The sequence below is a fragment of the Myripristis murdjan genome, chromosome 16 (genome assembly GCF_902150065.1).
Source record: "Myripristis murdjan chromosome 16, fMyrMur1.1, whole genome shotgun sequence".
NCBI classification, from domain to species: domain Eukaryota; kingdom Metazoa; phylum Chordata; class Actinopteri; order Holocentriformes; family Holocentridae; genus Myripristis; species Myripristis murdjan.
Window position 1 is genome coordinate 20,343,344 of NC_043995.1, and position 20,485 is coordinate 20,363,828.

The 20,485-nt window shown below is 44.0% G+C and overlaps 1 protein-coding gene across 1 annotated transcript; it reads right to left on the minus strand.

Annotated features, from left to right (window-relative positions):
* Positions 1-851: 851 nt before the first annotated feature.
* On the minus strand, positions 852-20,006 carry lmtk3 (lemur tyrosine kinase 3). Its single transcript, XM_030072123.1, has 16 exons — positions 19,916-20,006; positions 18,287-18,318; positions 16,950-17,097; positions 15,872-15,945; positions 15,535-15,653; positions 14,574-14,661; positions 13,638-13,786; positions 13,435-13,519; positions 13,085-13,206; positions 11,358-11,507; positions 4,716-11,214; positions 4,347-4,510; positions 4,120-4,253; positions 3,441-3,775; positions 3,130-3,214; positions 852-2,350 (listed from the first exon to the last, which is right to left on the minus strand). Exons 1-16 carry the CDS (start codon positions 20,004-20,006, stop codon positions 2,217-2,219), a joined length of 8,409 nt encoding a protein of 2,802 aa, XP_029927983.1. The 3' UTR covers positions 852-2,216.
* Between the last annotated feature and the right edge of the window lie 479 nt (positions 20,007-20,485).

The window sequence follows — 20,485 nt, forward strand, 5'->3', positions numbered from 1 at the left end:
CTCAGTATGACTGAGCTCACATAAACAATCTGGGTGCTTTCCTCTTAGACTGAGTGCAGTTTAAATGGCATATTTCCTCGTCTGCCTGTATTTCTTCCAGTTGAACTGACTTTGTTGATGTTGAACTCAAACCGACCCCTCACCTCAGTGTTGTGCTCCCTTAGCCGCTCCTCCACTGCTTTACTCCAAACTATTACCATCACCTCTGATTTGTTTAATGGGATTTGTAATGTGTTAATCTGTCCACGTGCATGTGCCAGAGCCCATATAAACATAATTAACATACATACACCTTGTTGAATGAGTCTGAAATGCTTTTGCAGGACTTTGAACTTTAGACATGAAGCATCCCAGGTCCGTAAGAACTGAAAAACAATCAGAGCAGATTCAATTTCCTGGATTATAAATTCTCCTCTACCCCCTTCACAGTCAACTCCACTGTGCTGACTCCCAGGTTATTTGGAGTTCACTTTATTCTAGCAACTTTCCAAAAGCCACCTCCAGCTGTGTGATGTTCTGGATGCTCTGACCCATCTGTACACACTTGTGCTCTCTATCATGGACTGAAAATAATCTGTAGTGTCCATGCCTCAATCTGTGAAATTACCACTGTTTGGCTCATTTTGTCAATCCCCCATATCCTCTGCATTTTTTTTTTCTTTTTTTGCCATTCCTACCTGAAGAGTTTGCCCAGTAGCTGCTCATTAACAACATCCCTCTAACATTCAAATCACTGTACAACAACGGAGATGGATAATTTACGCAGTAGCAGGATGGTTTTCTTATAAAATGGAACACCTTATGATTATTAGACAATACAATTTATTTTCATTAAACAGTTCAGCAAGAGGTTCACATTTTTATGTTGTTTTTATTTCCCCTCGTTTATACAGTTTCCCTTGAAAACCATTCTTTAAACAATACAGGTTTTAAACCAACATTTAAATAGACTAAACAAAGGGACTAGCTGGACCTCGACTGCATGATGGACTGTTATTAGTAGAAAATGAGATAAATTAACAGATACACAAACAAATGGAGTTATTTACTGATGAGAGGCTTCCATTTTTCATGCTAGGCTACATTAACTGTCATTAAACAAAGTAAAAGAATGACAAGACAGCTAAAAATTCATTGACATTAGAAAATAATGAAACATTACAGGACATAGTTCCATACAGATCGGCATATATTAACAAGTGAAATTATACAAAATACTTTTTTAGCAATTAAGACGTTTGGGAAAATATTTTGATTTATTTGTTATGAAGAACTCGAGAAGGTTATAACTTAGATGCATTTTTGTCCCAAACTAATGCGAGTTCAGTGAATAAATAAATTGCATCAAAGCAAACAAGTAAATAAATAAATAAATAAATAAATAAACAAACAAACCATTAAACAATATATTGCATGGAAATTGGCTTTACATAAATAAAGAATCAAATTAATAAATACATAAATAAATAAATAGCAATCAAATAATAAACATAGCTTTTCCGAAGTAAAAGTATAAAGAAACATAGCTTGTTTCATTTTTTCGTGCAGTCTAAGAATACATCTAAAATTAAACAGCTCTAAAATGATATTGTATACACTTGTATTATGATATTTGTACAAATGTTGGTGGATATTCTCAAATACAGGAGTCAAGCATTTTCTGTCCCCGACTGTTGTCTACAAGAATAACTGACAGACTGCAATGAAAAACGTTTCTTTTCTTTCTTTCTTTTTTTAATAAAGAGAGGATTGGAATCGGAGCGTTTACATAGACAGATAAATGACTAAAGAAAGTGCATCCCCCCGCACATCTGGGGAAAAATACAACAGAACAAAGCAGAAAAAGAGAGGGTAAGCTGGTACACAGTAAGACTCCCATTGCATAGCCGTCAAATCTGTTTCAGATTTTACAAAGCTTCAGGCTCCTCTTCTCCTAGCATACGCTGCCTTTTCCAAAGACTTTTTTTTTTGTCGCCAAAGGCTATGAATAAACTCCGTAAACAGTGGCAGGGAGGAGCTCCACAACCCTTGTCATACAAAATCCTGCAGCTGGTAAAACCTGGAATGTGTCCAGCTTTTAGAACGGGAGTCTTTTTTCTTTCCGTTGCCTATTCGATAAAAAAATAGCCTCTGAGAGAAGGGCTGGTTGTTGGGGTTACTTCACTGGCCAGTCTCAGAGGGTTCAGCTCTAAAGGTTCCCATGGTGACTCCTAACATCACACCAAGTGGGGGTCGTCCGCGGGGCTGACGGTAAAGCGAGATGATGTCACTGGATTGGCTCCTACAGGCGACCTCTGTTTGATTGACAAATCCTCTTTCCTTTTCGAGTCTTTGCCTTTGTGGTTTGCCCCTGATGGAAAAACACGAGTTGGCTGTAAGTTTGATTGACAAACAAAAACAAGCTCTACCTGCCTCACATTAAATGCACTGCGTCCAACACAAGAGCACATTTGGCTTTAATGTTATTTAACTTTACATTAAGAAAGCAATGTCAAACGACTCACAATACTGAAAAAAAAAAAACAACAACTATTCATCTCCTTCTATTAATATAAGTGAGATGAAGCAATGCAAGATAGTTTCCGGTTAAAAATAACATTTTTTTTTTCAAAAGGAACATTGCCTTTCCTTTCAAGGCTTTGAAATGTGCAACTTTGAAGGCTATGAGAGATCATGAAAGCATCTAATTTTGGTGTTGGTGCATTTCTGTATATGCAAAGCCCAAAGGGAATTCTAAGCCAAAACTCTCATTATTCTGTGAAATGAAGCGATCAGTGTATGAGATGGAGAGTGGAGGGCTGCTGGAGACCAAATTAAAATATGTTGGAAAACACAGCTTAGCCTTGCATTGTTGAGCACAGGATTTATGTCCCCACTCAATTCTACATGTCACAGTGTAGGGGGGATAATTATGGAAGATTAATTCTGGCTGCATATTTGGAGAGGAGATGGATGAAATGAAGGTTCTCCATTTCGGTGGGAGGGGATAAGTTGGGAACTGTCAGCTTTTGTAACATCATTCAGCAGCTTTAAGTGGTGACTAACTGATAATACAAGAGGGCAGCAGGAAACACAGAGACCTTTCCCTTTGCTTCAGACAGATGTGCATCACCATGTTTATTAACGTACCATGTAAGTCGAACTTGGTGCTTTTGCTAGAGACTGGAGCTGGACTGGTGGGCGCTGAAGTGCTCAGCTCATTGGTTGGAGTTTCCTGTTGCAATGAGAGAGAATCGTCATGTCAAGCACCTTTTATTATATCTAACATGATGCAAGATACAATAAGATGACATTGTTTGGTTTGTATGCACTGCATATGATGCTTTGGCACTGAAACATGTGTTTATGTGTCACCTGGGCAAATAAAATATAAGTTTGTATATAGACTTGACTTGAAAAAAAACTTGGTGTTTCTGTTGCATTTTATGTGTGGGAAATACCTGATCAAAGAGATAGACTGTGACATCATCAAAAAAGGACACGTTTCTTCCTCTATCTTTCTCTCTGTCCATTGGCTCCTTGGGTGACTTCAGCAGACTCCTGAGGCCAACGCGTTTGTCAACATCTGTCTCTGTGACAACAATCACCCTTCGGGAGCTTTCATCCTCCTGCTCTTCTTCGTCCTCATCATCAAGGTCGCTCCCCGATGACAAACCTCTCCGTCTTCCGATACGACTTCCGATTCCACCCTCCCCAAATCCTCCTTTACCGGTGGGGGTGAGTGGAAGAGTAAGAGCAAGGGGAGGGAGTGCAAGAGACAGGCGAGCTAGTTTGGCTGTGAAAATGAGAGCAGGGAAGAGATTGTTTGATATGAGGAATGGCTGGCAGAACGCTTGTGGCTCATCTTAGCGTGCATACTCCACACTGCAGGGATTAAAAGGCATGCTAGGCAGTCACATCTCTCTTGCCTCACTTGCTTTCTCCTCCTAATTGTATGCTGCTACTAAAACTGATGAAATGCAGTGAGAAAGTGGATCTTTAAAACAGATGCCAGATATTACTGAGGTAAAATCAGACTGAATACAGTGAAAACCCATACATCTCAATGAAGTTTCCTTTAGAATCATCTCCGTTATGATGATTCCTGGACATAGACTAAATCAGGAATAAAATACGTGCCTTTCATTGCCTGGTTTCCAACAGGCTGAGGGGATGCGACCTCAGGTTGCTCGATCACAGTGAGTGGTTCAGCTGTCTTTTCATCAGGCTCACTGTTGGGCCAAGGGCTGGGGACAATCTCCTGTTTCTCTTGGCTACAGAGGCAAAAAAAAAAAAAAAAAAAGGCACAACCGATTACAACACAAATGTAAACAGAAACTCTGTATTTCCAAAGTCACACTTCATACCTTTCGTCTTCATTTTTTTCTTTCTCGCTGCTGGGTGCACCAACGCTCTCTATGATTTGCTCCCCCCAGGGCCGCAGGGTAACAGTGTCTTTGACAGTCGCTCCCCAAAGCACATTTGTTTGAACATTTTCACTGAGGGAGAACTGTAACCTTTCCTCACACACCTGAGGAAACAAAGGCAACGACAGGAGTTTATGAATTCATACAGGTAATAAAAGAAGCACTTTTTACCCAGAGTTATAAATATTAACAATTATTGACAAAAATGAAACAGGCATATTACTAAAACACATGTTTAACATGCACTTGTTTAAAACTAAAGAGCCATCACATATCTAGTGCCAAGTGTAAAAAAGGTCTTTTGGTCACCTGCATCATGAGGCCATTCTTTGTGGGCATCTTCGAGAGAGATCCTTGGTCCTTGACATCAGATGTATGGCATGATGAAAAGCATAGTGGGCTCTGTATGTCACACTTCTCCTCTGAAGGTGACAGTTTGTTTTGAGAATCCTGGATCACACATGATGCCGACTCAGAAACCTTCTCAGCATTATCAGCAATCCCATCAAGATCCTCCTTTAGATCTGTCTCAGGAATGGAGGAGCAACAGGTCTCCTCAACTTTATCACCATCACCAGCACTGCCAGGCTTCTGGTCAGGTGTCTTCTTCAAAGACTCCAAGAGCTCCAGATTCCCCAAGAAAAGGTCCCCCAGTGTGTCCTCCTCATCCCCAGAAATGCAGCACAGTTTTTCCAGTTTTTCAAAGTCCTCCAGGGGCTCCTCGTCCAAATCCTTCCATTCTGAGATGAGTAACTCTGGGAGGGTGTTGAGGGCATGCTGAGGTGGAGACGGGGTGGCAGCTGGAGTTTTCTGGAACAAGTTATTTTGGTCATCCTGATTCCCTAGGTTGGTTGTGAAGTTGCTCTCATTTTCTAATGTTATATGCACAGGCGAGATGTTCAAGTTGGCCGAGATCCCTTTGCTCTGAGTAGTAGCAAGTGGCGACTCTGGCAGAGGTGGCTCCGAGGAATCTGTGTTGTGAGTATGGGAAATAAAACTCTGTGTCTCAGCGCTGGCAATAAAGTCTTCTAGATTCATGTGGCTAATAAACTCCTCTGTTTCTATGACAGATGGTGGTGGACTAGGAAAGGAGTCATCTAAACTCTCCAGTTTATCATCTTGCACATCGAGGTCTATGCTTGGTGGAGGACTGGGAAAATCTACTGAGCTGAAATTGTCTACCTGCGGATAAGACTGATCCATCTCCTCCTGCATTGTTGAACCAATGTCACTAGGACAAGCCAGCGGATTGGACGGAGGCGATACATCTCTGTAATCTTCCTCTGCATTCACAATGCTTAATCTCTGTTCTATGTCCTGCCTTGCAAGGTGTGGACTTATTTCAGTCTCTGAGTCCATGATTGGTTCAATATTCTCCAGGCCTGAAAAGTTCACATGAGAAGTTTCAGGGATGCAAACAGAAACATTTGAGCTAATATTATCTAATGTGTGGGTGAAAGAGTTCCCTAAATTAGAACCTGTTTCTGTGCAAACCTCATTTGCAACTTCTGTTGATGGCTGTTCTTTTTGGGTGTTGTAGAGGTGATTCGGAGGCCATCTGTTAAAGTTTTGATTCTCTTCCTCCTCTGCAAAGTCTAGTTCACCTTCACTGTTGCTGGCTGTCTCTGTGCATGACGTAATCTGTTTCTTTCCTTGGACCAAGGTCTCTTGCTCTGGGATTTCTATGTTCTCTACTTCATTATCTGCTATTCTAGCTTTCAGATCTCCATTATAATCATCAAAGTCCTCTAGGTTCTCAATATTTTCCTCTTGCTGTATCTCCAGAGCACGGACCGCTTGTTGGTTATCAGTTACTTCAGAATCCCACTTTGCCTTGAGACCAAGATGGCCAGCTTGTCCCTGGGTTTCATCATTACAGAGTTCCTCGCAGCGCTGCACGACAGCAGGATGAGGTTCACTTCCTGCAAGTTCATCATTGCCTTCGTTTTCCCAGAGCTCCCGACCCACTACAAGCCACTCTCCCACCTCCCAGGCCTTATGACTGAACCCAGAGAAGAATTCAGATCTTAGTTCAGCATCTTGACCCCTGTTTTCTGGCGAGGCCCACTGGTCATTTTCAGCGGGCCACAAGTGCAAGTCCCTTTGTGTAAAACGGTGGCAGTCGAATTCTCCCCGGACCACTCCACTTGTTCCGTCCTCCTCCTCTTTCAGAGCACTCCACACCTCTTTAGTTTTAAGATCAAGGCCATCAGAGGATTCTTTATTTACACTGTAAGCAGAATCCACCCCACTCTGGCCAATATTTGCAGTATCTCTCCGGGGTGATTTCTCCTTCATGGCATTGCTTAGCTCGCCAGCAGCCAGTTGTTTCTCTGTCTCTAACGTGGCCATGACATTCTTGTCTTCACTGTCTTCTGAGTAGCACAAGTTTCTCAGACCCAGTTCATTATGGTCGATGTGCTGGAGCTCATGTCCAGGGCTCCCTTCACGCCCATTAGCATCCTCCTCTGGCCAGGCGAGATACGACAGACTGCTCATTTTATCATCTATATACTTCCCATCACTGGGCTGCGGTACTAATTGAGTATCATCGCTGAGTATGGTGTCACTGGTTTGAACCCCATATACTTTAGATAACCTGGACTCTCTATTGTCAAACTGGGATGGTGCCACGGGCTCCACAGTGTCATTTCCAGAGTAGGGGGCATTAAATGCACAGACATCATTGTCTGCCTGTGCAACACTTGTGTATTCTTTGTTATTTAGTCTTAATATGCAGTCCTTTGACTGACTGCCAGACAGCGATTTGATTAATCTATTTGTTTCCACAATGTTATTGGAGTGCAGACTCAAGTCATTCTCCGCAGAATCCTGGAATTTGCAATCTGTTATCTGCACATGAGAGATGATGCAGTCCGTGTAATGGTTGTCTATCTGATACCCATCACTGCGTGGGAGCCCTTTCAACGGTTCATCCTCTAAATTTGAGAAAAATTTATCAATTAAGTCAACTTTGTCCTTGGCTGGGGAACCATCAGATAGCAGTGTTGAATTTACTAGACTCTTTACACCTATCTCACTGCACTCATTGTGGAATATGCCAGAATCATCCCTTTGTGCAGGCTCAAGCCCTTTGTTTAGGCTACCACTGTCATCATTACCAATGTGAGAGACATTATTCTCAACCCCCTTTTCCTCAGATATCTCAATAGTCTCCCCCATTTCAGTTTTGCTTTCTGAAATGATGATATTCTCTTTTAAGGGGCTCTTTTCTCCTATTTCACCCTCTTCCTCAACTTCAATCTTTTCCTCTATTCCTGTTAGTGTTCCCCTATCGCCCCCCCGCCCACTGCCAGGCCTGGAGGCACTAAGTCCGTCACTGCTCCTCCTGTTCAACCCGTCCCCCTCCCAGTCACTGTCTGAGAAATAGGCAGAGTCTCGATGGGGTGTTTCATTTCCCAAAGCCCTCCACCCACCACTTCCCCCTCCTCCTCCCATCCATGAGTCACTAGGTGTGAGGCAGTCCGCTGAGCTGGAAGTCATAGGTGACAGGACAGAGTCAGTGGGGGTGACAAGAGAGATATCAGAGGATGGATCCCAGTCTGGAGTGGTTGGAGTTGCTGCCTTTTGGGCAACATGACTTCGCTTTACTTCAACTCCATCATTGTGTTGCTGTGTTTTTTCTCGTTTGGTTTCCTCAAAGCCTTCAACAATATTTTGAGTACAAAAACTCTCCAAATCACCACCTGTGTGGCTTTTAGATTCAATTGTAGGATCTTGGTCTGACTGAGATCGCTCTTTCTCAGAATCATATGAACTTGCATCAGTCTTTGCACATGCTTGATCTCCTCTGCTGGTACGGCTGGCCAGCGGGTCATCTTTCATCATCTCCCCATTCCCTATAACAGCAGCCCTTTGAGTCTCCATCTCATTTGTAATAAGTGATTTGTTCTCACGCAGAAGCACAGTGTTAGATTCCTCGGTGCTCTCAGTGGACTCAACAGGAGACTGTGCTGAGAGCTCCTCTTCCCTCTGATCTCCTCTGGCAGGTAAGGCAGGGCCATCTGAACCGTCTTCTTCTTTCTGACATGCGAGTGTTTGGTTGAGTAATAGGCCATTCTTGGGCATGATCTCTGAAAACACAAACTCACCAGCTGAGTAGGACTTACTGTCAGCAGAGTCGAGCGCTGTTTGTGAATCACCGATTCCTTCGCCATCCTGTTTAATGGGTTGTTTATTTGTTCCTATATGAAGTATTGGGATCTCAGGTCTCACGGTAACCTTTATCTCACTCTTTTTAGCACGTTTGGTCACTTGGGCATAGATGGCCTCAGTTTGCGTGTCATCTTTGCCTTTGTTTAATGCTCGTATGGAGCTCTCTGACTGAAATCTGATGGTCTGAGTGGAGTTTGGGTCTATGCATATGGATTCATATTCGGGTGACATAGGAGTGGGGGAATATGACGACTCCCCTCCCTTCTTGGCAGCTGCAGCTTTTTGTCTAGATATGATTTCTGTCAGAAAGGTCTCGGCTGATTGAATCTCCTTCAGGAACTCCTCTCTGGTCATCTCTGTTCTTCGAGGCTCCCTCTCAATCTCCTGCCCTTCAGATTCCTGTCTCCCGATAGTGATCTCAGAGAGGAGGGACCGAGACCTCCGTATGCCCTTTGAGTAGGCCTCCTCAGCCTCAGTGTATGAAGAAAAGCCAGGGACGTAGACGTAGGGCCGCAATCTTGATCCTGCTGGATGGAGGTATTTTACTGAGTCTTTCTCTTGTTGTCCCTCTGGATCTGTGTCCATGCCTCCTGTATCAATCTCTGTGAGAAAAAGATCCCTCTGGAATGAGCCTTTGGTTACTGTATTGTCTCCCTCTGCTCCGATCCTGTTGCTATTATTTTCTGCCCCCCACGACTGTCCTGCTGAGCCCAGCTCTGTGACCAGTGACTGTGACCGGCGCATCCCTCTGTTGGGTAAGAGGAAATTCCCCCATCTCTCTCCATCTCTTTTCTCCTCCACCTTCTCCTCCCACGTGGCATTCCCTGCCTCACACTTGGACTCATTAGACTCCATCACACTAGATATCTCCGTCAGAAACAGATGCATGGGGGATTTCTTAGCAGCTGCCATACGTTCTGCCTGCAATTCTGCATCCTCCTTCCAAATGGCAGGCAGGATGGTGGCGAGACGTGACTGGGTCCTCTTCATCCCCCTGGAGAAGAGCTCTGCTGTGGCTGGGTCTATATCCTCAGACAGGCTGGAGTGAGTGACAGTGGTGCCCCCACTGGGTTTCTCCGGGGACATGAAGGGGGAGTCATCCTCATCTGAGTAGGTGGGACTGGATGATGACTGCCTTTCAATCTGGGGGGCTGTGGACTGGGAGCGGGGTAAATTGCGGTAGACAGGGCGCAAGGGGTTTTCCCGACGTACAGGAGAGTCAAAGTCTTTTACACGGGAATGGGAATTCTCCTTGGAGCTGTTCAATGACGCTGTGTGCTTCACACCGCCCTCTCTGTCGGAGTAGTCACAGGTTAGTGGGTCTCTAGTGGATCTCTGTGTCTGTGTCTTGTTGTATCTTGAATAAGAGTCAGCTGTGTTGAAACTGGGGTAGCCTCTCTGAGGTTTGCTGTGCGGCGGGAGAGGGGGAGGACACATTTGCGGTGTGGGGTAAATAGGGTGGCTGGAGGGGGGCAGAGAGGGGGAAAGGGATGGGGACGGGGGCAGAGTCTGGCGGGGCCGATGGAACCCCAGGTGATCAAAAGTGGAGGTAGGGCAACTGCTCATGTGATGAGGGTCTGTCTCTACTTTTCCACCAATGGTGTAATGAGGCAGCCCTCTATGATATCCCAGTGGAGGGGCAGGGAGCGGGCGCGAGTGAAGGTGGTTGGCCGATGACATGGACATAGAACGAGGCTTCGGAGGGAGGACTGGGGCCTGGGTATTCGCTGATGACATTTTATCGGCCTCACCGCTCTTTTTCTTCTCCTCTTCGTCATCATCCCCCAGATCTACCACTGAGAAGTCAGTCACCCTGCTCGAGGTGTCTCTGAATTCTGCCACACCCGTGTTCGGCACCTGGAGCTGAACTTCACTCGATCTCACAGTCTGGATGCCCTTCCCTCCTGGACCACCGCACTCCTCAGAGGAAGAATACGGGACTCGCTCTTTCCCCAGCATTCCACTGCGAATCTCCACCAGCTCCATGTCTCCGGGGCAAATCGAGTCAGAACGGAAAGAGGATTGTGCTTTCCCTTTCAGAGTTGGTGACTTATCCTGGGGAGTATGTTCCTCTAATCTGATGTAGTACTCGCTGGCAAGGGAAGGACTGCGGGCGCTTATTACTGGTACAACAGTGGGAGTATCCAAGGACTGTCTGTGGGTGTTGTTCACAGTTGGGATTGGCTGAGGAGGAGGAAGAGGTTTGTAGCCCCGTCTTGCATGGGCCTTCTCCCAAAAATACTCAAAGTTCAAGCCTTTGCTGGTTTCAGTGACTGTCAGGATGTCGTCTAGTTCAGACGAGGATGGAGTGATACAGTTTCCTACAGGGTCCAGCAGGGGGTAGGAGTTGTCTCTGTCATCCCTGCCATACTCTCTCTCCCTCTGACGCTCATTTGCTGCAGCCTGGAAGGCAGGAGGACGGAGGGAGTCCCAGCGTCTTTCAAACGACTCATCGCTCTCCCCTCTCCTTCCTCTGCCCTCCTCATATTCCTCATCCTCTTCATCCTCTTCTCCAACGCTCCCCCTTGCCATCCCTCGTTCAGCGGCCAAGAGGGAGGATAGGAGGAGGAAAACCTCAGCTACAGAAGGGCGTTGAGATGGAGGTAGCCAGCAGGACTGCATGATCTCATACCTGAGAAGAGGAGACAGGAGAGAAAAGAGCAAAAAGAGAGGAAAGAGAAAAGGACAACAATGATTATGACATTAACCCTTACCAATAAGATCATCAGTAATAGGTCTGCCTAGTGCGTCAAATGAATGACTGTGATCACTGACCAGTAATCTGCATGGGAGAGTTTGAGCCTGGGCTGCGCCAGGGTGATTTGTCTCTCCCTAATGACGAAGGTCAGCACCTCTTCGTCACTCAGGTGTCTGTGGGGCTGAGAGCCAAACTCAAACAGCTCCCATATCACCACCCCCAAGGACCTGGAAGAGAGGAGGGAGATAGAGAAATGCTGAGAGTCAAATCATCATAACAGTGATGATGCAAGTTCATATGATTCTGAGTAAGAATTATTTCTTAGTTTTAAGGTTATAGCTTAGTTTACTGGTAGAGTCTATGTTTTACAGCGGCATCTTGTTTATCTGAACTTCTGACTTCCAAGCAGTCAGGTCTGAGAAGTAGAAATGATGAGCAAAAAAAAATGTGGTGAAACAAACTGATAACTATTTTTTGTTCTGCGAGGTACATGTTACCCCAGTCCCAGTACCGGGCGTCGGGTTCTGTCACTTGGTCTCATGGTTTCACACTAACTCTGAACCTCCGTCGGAGCATGTTGTTCCTCAGGTTTAGGTTATTTTCTTCCGTTGTTTAAATTGTTCATATTTCTATTTTTTTCTATATTCCTTGTTTATAATGTTTATATTGCTTTTTGCTATTTATTATCTTTTTATACTGTTTATAATGTAAATTATGTTTCATATTTTGCTATCCACTTTGCTGCTGTAATGCTTGAAATTTCCCCACCGTGGGACTAATAAAGGAATATCTTATCTTATCTTATTTTATCTAACGGTCATGTCTTCTCTGAGAAAACAGGTCACTCTTCCACTAGTTGTGTGTTGTTATCAGAAGAGTCTACAATTTGTAATCTATACCAGAGTCTGAGGGTTTGGTTCAGTTTGGACTCTGGTTCTTTCATCATTCCCTCAGACTTAGTCAAGATGGGTTATAGCATTCCGATTGCAGACAGAGTGACGCAAACTTAAACTCTGCAACAGAAAAATTAAGGTCATGTTGATCTTTAATGGTGGGCCTCTTCAAGTCTACTGCATTTGTCCTTTAAATTTCATACACCCCTTTTCTCAAAATAGCTGCTAATATTCTTGTAGTTTTATTCAGCTGCAATCCACTGAGCTAAGGCTTTATGATTTAGCCAGCATGCAAGCTTTCAGTGCAGATGCCGATGGTAACAACGTGTACGTGGTAAATATGAGGTTCTTGTTGAGTGCAGGCTCTCAAAAGGCTGCTAATGCATGGACTGTCAAGCTTGTGCTCGACCAATGACTTTTGAATTTTCGGGCTTGATTCAAATTAGCCTGTATAAAGCTTTGCAGATGGTATACCCACAGGATACCCTTGATATGTTTGAGCCACAATTTCAATACATTTGAGTGTTCAGAATATTTCATCTTCCCAAGTGACTTCGAGTGCTGAGGCATTGAGAGAAGTGAGGTTTACCTTGTTCCCTGCTGAAAAATACACAGTCTAGACCAGGGTATGAGCTGTTTTTTAATGGGCACTGCTGCTCTTTCACTGCTCTAAGCTAGGCAGAGATGGTCTGATCCTGGCTAAGGTGGGAAATGAAAACACTGATGCCGGAGGACGAGCTAAGATCAGTATAAAAGTACCCAACACCTAAACTGAGCTGATCACTGCTTAAACCAACATTTATTGTCAGAGTATGGCCAGCATCAACCGGCCACTGGCATAACCGGCTTGGCTCGTCTAGGCTCTTTTTTTTCCCCAACAGGTTTATGGGTGTGACAATTTGAAAGCCTACCACACATTGCTGGTCTTGGTTTGGTCAGTAACAATGAGAGATCCCCTATACTCTTCCAGCAGTTCAGGAGCAATCCAGCGTAGTGGGATCCACAACTTGTCTGGAGTTAGGTAGTAGTCATCCTTCACAAAAACATGTCAAAAATTATTCGTATTGTAAAGTAAGTAATACATTAATTGGGACATAGATAAAAAAAAACAAAGGCTTTGTGTCTCTTAAAATAAAACACATAGGTCTACATAAGTATCAGTGTAAATTAATGAAAGGTTAGGTTTTCATGTTGACAAGGATCACAAGTACATCCACACACACACACACACACACACAGAGAGAGAGAGAGAGATACAAACCTTATAATGGTTGTGCGAAAGGCCGTAGTCGCCTATTCTTACAGTGAGGTCTGAGGTCAGCAGGCAGTTTCTTAATGCCAGATCACTGGAGAGGAGAAACCACACCCCGTCCAAAAATCAGTCATTCTCACCAGTGATACAAGCTGTTTTTAATACCTCCATCCTAATAGTAGACATACGGTACATCTTGAGTCTTGACTAACCTGTGGATGTAGTTGTTTTCGTGAAGATGCAGCAGGCCTGAGGTGATCTCAAAAGCCATTCGCTGAAGAGTCAGCAGGTCCCGGGTCAGCAGGTCAGGGGTCATCCCATCTGACTTGCGCTGGGCCCGCAGGTATCTCTTTAGGTCGCCCTAGTTACACATCACAACAATAACACACTGAGTTGTTTGCAGAATAAAAACAGAGAATGAGTCAGCACCGGTATGGCCATATGTGCCAAGTACTTTTCATTTGTGCCCTTCAGCTAAAACAGAAATAAAAACTACAGGCAACACCTTATAGGCAATAAGTGTGCCGAGGGGAGATTTGTGACTTTGTAATAAATATGTCCCTTTCTAGGTGTTTTCTATCACACACCCTTAAAAGCAGTACGGGAATTGGTAATGAGCTGGCAGCCTTTGTATTAGTGGCTTGTGCTTTAGGAAGGGCAAGGAAATAAAACGAGGGCCGTATAAAGTGATGAAAAATATCCCTCAGGAAAGAGCAATGGACAACTTTATCAAACAGGGCAGTAAGACTCTGCGAGGACTCCGATGTTGTTTCCTCTCTCTCTCTCTCTCTCTCTCTCTCTCTCTCTGCATTGCTGTAATTGATCTGTTTGGGTCTTTGTTTGGCCTGAGAGAATCCAATCATATGGTTTTCTCAATCAGTCACTGATTAAACAAGCCGAGGGGATGAAAACAAACAGATCCTACAGATGCAAAACAGATTTTAATGACACTGGAAGATTCCTAATGCTGTAATCACTTCCACATCAAATGAGCTGCCGAATGCAGTTCAAATTATCCGACACTGAAAAAAAAGCAAGACAATGTACGAGAGGCGACATCCATGTGATCAAATCGAAATTTCTATATTAAGTGCAACTGTAGTCGATTTCCCACATTAAAAAATCAACACAGTTGGATTCCTTCTTACCAGCTGACAGAACTCCATAACCAGGAGGAACGGGATGCTCTCGCTGCATTGTCCTAAACACTGGAGGATGTTGGGATGTTGGAGGCTCCTGAAGACAGAAAGGAAAACCAGAGAGAAAGAGAGGGGGAGGCAATCAGAGAGAGAGACTTGATAAAGAGTCAGGCACTGCAGCAAAGCACAAGTAAGAGAGAGCCGCAGCTATGAAAGGAAAATGTAAAAGAGAGTATGGGTGTGCTCGTAGTTTGGTGTGTGTGTGTGTGTGTGTGTGTGTGTGTGTGTGTGTGTGTTTCAGGAAAAGATGAGAAAATGGAGTGATAATAGGACAAGGGGAATGTTTGTGCCTGAGCAAGAGCAGGAGAAAGAAGTCATTGTGGATAAGAGAAACAAACAGCAGGTGCATGTGTGTGTGACAGACAAAGAAGACAAAGAAAAGAAAGATTTGTGAAATGTGTGTGTGTGTGTGTGCGTGTGTGTGTGTGTGTGTGTGTGTGTGTGTGTGTGTTTAGGGGGTGAGGGGATTATTGCAGGTTGTTGTGTTGTGGGTTTTACCCAAAAATAGGAACTAATGGGAAAAAGAGCGCACAGCCATGTCCTTGCACCAAACACTGCCTGCTTTTGTGTGTGTGTGTGTGTGTGTGAGAGAGAGAGAGAGAGAGAGAGAGAGAGTCTGTTTGAGAAGGACAGCCAAAGTGCTATTCTAATTCTAAGTCAAACATATTAAATAGGTCAGTCCAGTATTCATCGCTCAGTTAAGCTCCTTTACTATTTACCTGCTGTGCCATTACTCATTTGAATACTAAAACAAAATATTCCAATTAAAAACAGTGACTTAGAGCTAATGTGGCTAGTAATCATAACAACTCAGCAAACAGAAACAATCCAAATTGGACATATTGTCGTTCTTCTTATTGGTGTTTTAAGGATCCAAAATGGCTACATGTGTCTTGGCAGTTTCTCCCACCTGTATGGCTCCGACTCAGCCAAGAACTTCCTCTGCTCCAGAGGGCTGGCACTGACACGCAGCTCCTTCACCACAGCCTGAGAGGAGCTGCAGTCGCACAGCACCTCAGCCAGGATCACCTGGGAGAGATGGATGGATGGGAGCAAAGAAAAGAAATGAAATGAAAAGAAAAGAAAAGAGAGATGGAGAAATGATGAGAAGGACAGGAATGGAGGAGTGACAGGTAAAACATAAAGACGGAGATCAGCAATAAAGGGAGTATTTAAAATTAAGACTTGGGAGCCGATATTAAAAATAAAACATTGTGATGTCTGAATGTGGCAGGGAATTATCTTACCTTTCCAAACCAGCCATTTCCTATCTCCTGAAGGTAGTTGAGAGTGTGTCTTTTGAAGCACTGAGACTTGGAGTCTGTAAAAGCAGGAGGGAGACGAGATGAGGGTCAAACAGACTTTGACATTTGATGTTCTTTCATGAGACATCTCGCAACAAAGCAGAGGAGAAGGTAACTAAATTTACCCTTAAAACTCTCCACAACACATCTCACAACCACAGCAGTAATAATTTACAATGCTGACATAAATTAAAGTTGCAATCAACATTTAAAGACAGACTTTGCAGTTTTTTTTTTTTTTGTTTTTTTTTTTTACTTTGTTTACTAATGTTAAGGATGAGGCTGAGGAGGGATAAAACCCCTCAGGTTCATGCCACGACTATTAACTCAGAGAATTAATGGAACACTTTTAAATGCCTGTTTTGAATGTAATGTTATTATGTCAAATGTACACAAAAACATAAACAATAGAGCAAAATGCTCTCATATTTTGGGTTACAATGGGGTAAAAGAGTTGTCCTGGACTCCTGAGGCATTTAAGTTCTTTTATTTTGAGAAGTGAGGGGCATTAATTGGTGTTTACCACATCAAAACAAGGTGGGGTGACCTCCCCTTTGAAACAGCATAGCCTGCTTTTGAGAAGCAAGTCTGAGAAACAGTCACATTTTCTGCCACTGTACATATTGAATTGTGCAGCCCTCAGTTATAAATGAGATGATTCAGTCCTGGGACCCTGCCCCTTTCAACACTGCCACGGGGTCTGCAGGACCCAAACTCCTCACCTTATTCCTGCAAGTCAGCAAAATGACCAACTGGGCCTGATCAAAGCATTGCTGCAGCTTTTTTTCTCAGAGCAAGGTTCCCACAGTGTTTAACATCAGTAGGTGGTCCAGTCCTACTGGTTGTAGACTTGGTTCAATGCCTTTAATGGACCCACATCAATGATCCAAGCTCCCAGCTCTAAGGGAACTAAATGCTGACAGACATTTGTTCATTCAAGTGCATTTTGCAGCCTAATAAAGGAAGCTATACTTTAACACACAGCTGTAAGAGCCATTTAGCACAGACGGGGGCCTCTTACCTGCTGCGTCCTGCAGGGCAGGGCAGTTGGGCCGGTCTCTGACTGGCAAGGTGTAGACCTCAGGGAGGGAGGGACACGAGGAAAGGCTGTCCTCCTGGACCGGACTGGAGCCCCCAGAGCACTCCTCCCCATCCGCATTGTCAAACTCCTGGTTCACCCACACAGAGCAGAAATTTTAAGAAAAATGACAGTATCAGTGTATAAAAAAATAAGATAAACAAACTGTACTCTTAACGCTTAATAGTACGCATGAATATCATAGTAGGCATCAAGGGCAGACAAGGAGGAATCAGTCACTCTGAACTAATGACAGCCTGTCTGCCCGATAAACAACAACACTGTCAGGTCAGAGCAGGAAGGGCTTACTTAAGATTAGAAAAAGAGATGATTATTGACAATTTCTACCTCATTAAGTTAGAGTTATTGACTCATGCAGAGTTATTATTATCCGGGAGTCTGTTTCCATTTACATACCAATCCTCACTGTAGTTTACTCCACTGTTTGTGCTCCAGTCATGCTTACATAAAACCACACAGGCGTGCAAACAGTGTGACAAAAAAAGCAAGAGAGGTGAATAAGTCTCTTACATGTTGAAGACTTACATTGAATCCCACTCCTCCTCTCTTGCAGCACAGGCAGGTGAGGAGCAGCAGAACAAAAGAGACGAGCCCCGAGCAAGAGATGAGAATGACGACGTAGGGTGGAGGAGAGAGGGATGCAGCCCTGGATTGAGAGACTGAGAAGAAGACGGGGGGCAAAGGAAGAAATACAAGGGAGGAAAGAATTTAGTGCTGCTACTCAGGGTGCTCGAGCATCTAAGGGGGACACACTGTTAGGTTTGAGTCAGTGAGAAGGAAAAGAGACTTCATTGGATCAGAAAAGAGTGAAGTCATGTTATACATAGCTGTTTTATTTAGAAGGGAAAACCATTGGAGCGTTTTCATAGCAGCGGGTTTGGAACACAGTGAAAAACCCCAATGGACAACTTGCATTAGGGATTTGGGACGGGGGGAAAAAAAGCAGGAACAGAAACCAAGTTCAGAGAAAACCATTGTCTGAATCAGTAAACAAAACAGAGATTTCAATTAAAGAATTAAAGTTTGAAACTGGGAGAGTATACCATTCCAGTTAGGAAAAAAGCACGGGGAGGGGGAGTATCAGAAATGGCATTCCACTTAGGAAACACAGTTGAAGCAGGGGAGGGTGGCTGGAGCTGTCATTTAGGTAAAAGGAGCGCTACTTGGGAAGGGTTGGAAATTAGAAAAGAAGTACTCAAATCAGGAAGGTTGACTACTTAGGTGAGAGAGGGAGGGTTTGGGGCATTTGATATTTGTACCTCAACGTAGTTGATTGTGAGAAGCGAACCATCTGTAACAAAAAAAGGGGCAGGGGAGGGTGGTTAAATACCCTTCACTTACTATCTAAAGGTTGCATGTAAATCCTGTAACTAAAATCTGTATAGCCAAATTATTACAACAAATGACAAGAGATAAGAACAATAATACCTTCAAATAGTCAGATGGTGTACAACTCTTAAGGTGCAACAATCTCAGTTGTCAGCAGCTCATGAGATGTAACGACTACTGTTGTTTTTAAATCTATATTACCTGGAGTATTAATATTGCAATTAATCCTACCCAGCTACTGAATGATCATTTCTAACTATGATGCCTCAGAATATTGGAACTTTATCATTTTGTGTTCCCATACAAATATAAAATCTATTCAGCATTTATTGTAAACAGTAGAGTAACACAGGGACAGGATCAACACTCTACTATAAATAATAATTTTTTTTTTTTTAAAAAAGACCGTAAGTGATGTATATCCTGTAGGATAAATGTGCAGACCTAACTGTGCTTAACATTTTGGCAGTTGTCCCTTAATTCTCGGCAAACAAAACAAAACAAAACAAAAAAAGGAAGAAAAAAAAAAAAAAAAAAAACAGAGAATAGACTACTTGTTTCACACGGGCCTGGGCCAGGGGCCAAATGACCTCAACAAAGGTAAGGATGTGTTTAGCATACAAAAGCATCCATTATATCCAAACTTTTATGATTAAAAAAAAACAACATACTGAATCTTAATAAATCAGAGATGACTTGACATAAATCCATAATGAGTTCAAGCAAAGGAGAAAGACAACGATGCATTTGCTGGTCATAGTTTGTGTTTGCGATTTCAGACACATTTTTTGGGGAGGGGGGGAATGCGGGTAAATTATGAAAAACCTTATCATTTCTGACTGTAGAGGCTCCTTGAAGACCAAGCAGCAACAAAACTAGTAGCTACAAGACTGATGCACAATTCCTGTGCAATGCTATTCTTTCATCTTTCCCTAGACAGATGTCCAGACAGACACTGCATATAAATAGGAACATAACAGGGCCTATTCCACCAGCTCCGGTGCCAACAGCTCTTATCAAAACAATACACCACAATACAATGACTGCACACATTACACAAACACAACACACTGCCAAATCTGGAGGAAACGAGGCGAATTCATATTCACAAAAACGCCGATAGTGGTTTAATAGGCTAGAAGTGAGTAATCTCCCGTGCCAAATTGGAAGCTATTTATAAATGTCTTGCACTGACCAAAACGATTTAGCCCGCTATTCGTGTGTGCTGTTTTTAAATGCCATCGATGTGAGCTGAGAGGCCCTGAAATCGAAATACCCCCTCAATATTTTCATCACCGTATGCAAATATTGCAACCATGATCGTATCAGCCTCGCTGCACCGGGGACTATTTTGATACTCTCGGTCACGTACTGCAATAATAATTCGCATTATTTTGCGTCTCAGACACGCTGGCTAATATTTCCCCCCATGTAGGCCTTTTCATAACCTAATAGACTGACTAAGTCGCCCCCCTCCTCCTCCTCCATCCTCCCCTCCTCCCTCCCCTCTCCTTTCTCCAGCATCACTGAAATATTTGCATCCCACCGACACGGCTCACCTTCCCTCTGCGGGGCTCCGAGGGCTCTCTCCGGGTTGAAGTACGACATCATCCCCGCCAGCGCGATCATCACCCAGCAGTGTCGTCGCATCGTCTCGGCGTCCAAAGCACCACCATCCGAGCGATGCTGTCGCTCCTCTCCCGTCCCCCCGCCACAGTCTATGGCCTATACCGTCTCCGGGCTCACACTGTCTCCCCCTCTCCTAATAAAGAGCGTCTCCTTCTTCTTGTTGTGCTCTCTTCTCCCCCCCACCCCCTCTCCCTCCTCCTCCTCCTCCTCCGTTTGATCCCCCCCTCTCTAATCCGCAATTAAACACGGTGTGTGAGATGCTCTATTGTGCATCCCGTCCAGCCAAAGCGGTCCGGAGCTCACTGTAAATACATTTTGCGGTCTCACTCTCTCCCCCCTCTCCCTCTCTCTTTCTCTCACTCACAGAGCCGCGGTGAAAACAAACACGGGTCAACCATCCGCTATTTCTCCTTTTTTCTCCCCCCCCTCCTCTCTGTCTCACTCACTGTTGTAGGCTTGTCTGTGTTTTTCTCCACGAGCCTACGTCAGACACACACACA

What these genes read in the sequence shown, in the direction of transcription:
- lmtk3 (XM_030072123.1), bottom strand. Translation starts at nt 20,006, where the DNA reads ATGCGACGACACTGCTGGGTGATGATCGCGCTGGCGGGGATGATGTCG. An exon ending in TTATGGAGTTCTGTCAGCTG is followed by an intron (nt 13,787 to 14,573) that starts GTAAGAAGGAAT and finishes ATGTGTAACTAG; the next exon opens with GGCGACCTAAAGAGATACCT. An exon ending in ACCAAGACCAGCAATGTGTG is followed by an intron (nt 11,508 to 13,084) that starts GTAGGCTTTCAA and finishes CCTCTCTTCCAG; the next exon opens with GTCCTTGGGGGTGGTGATAT.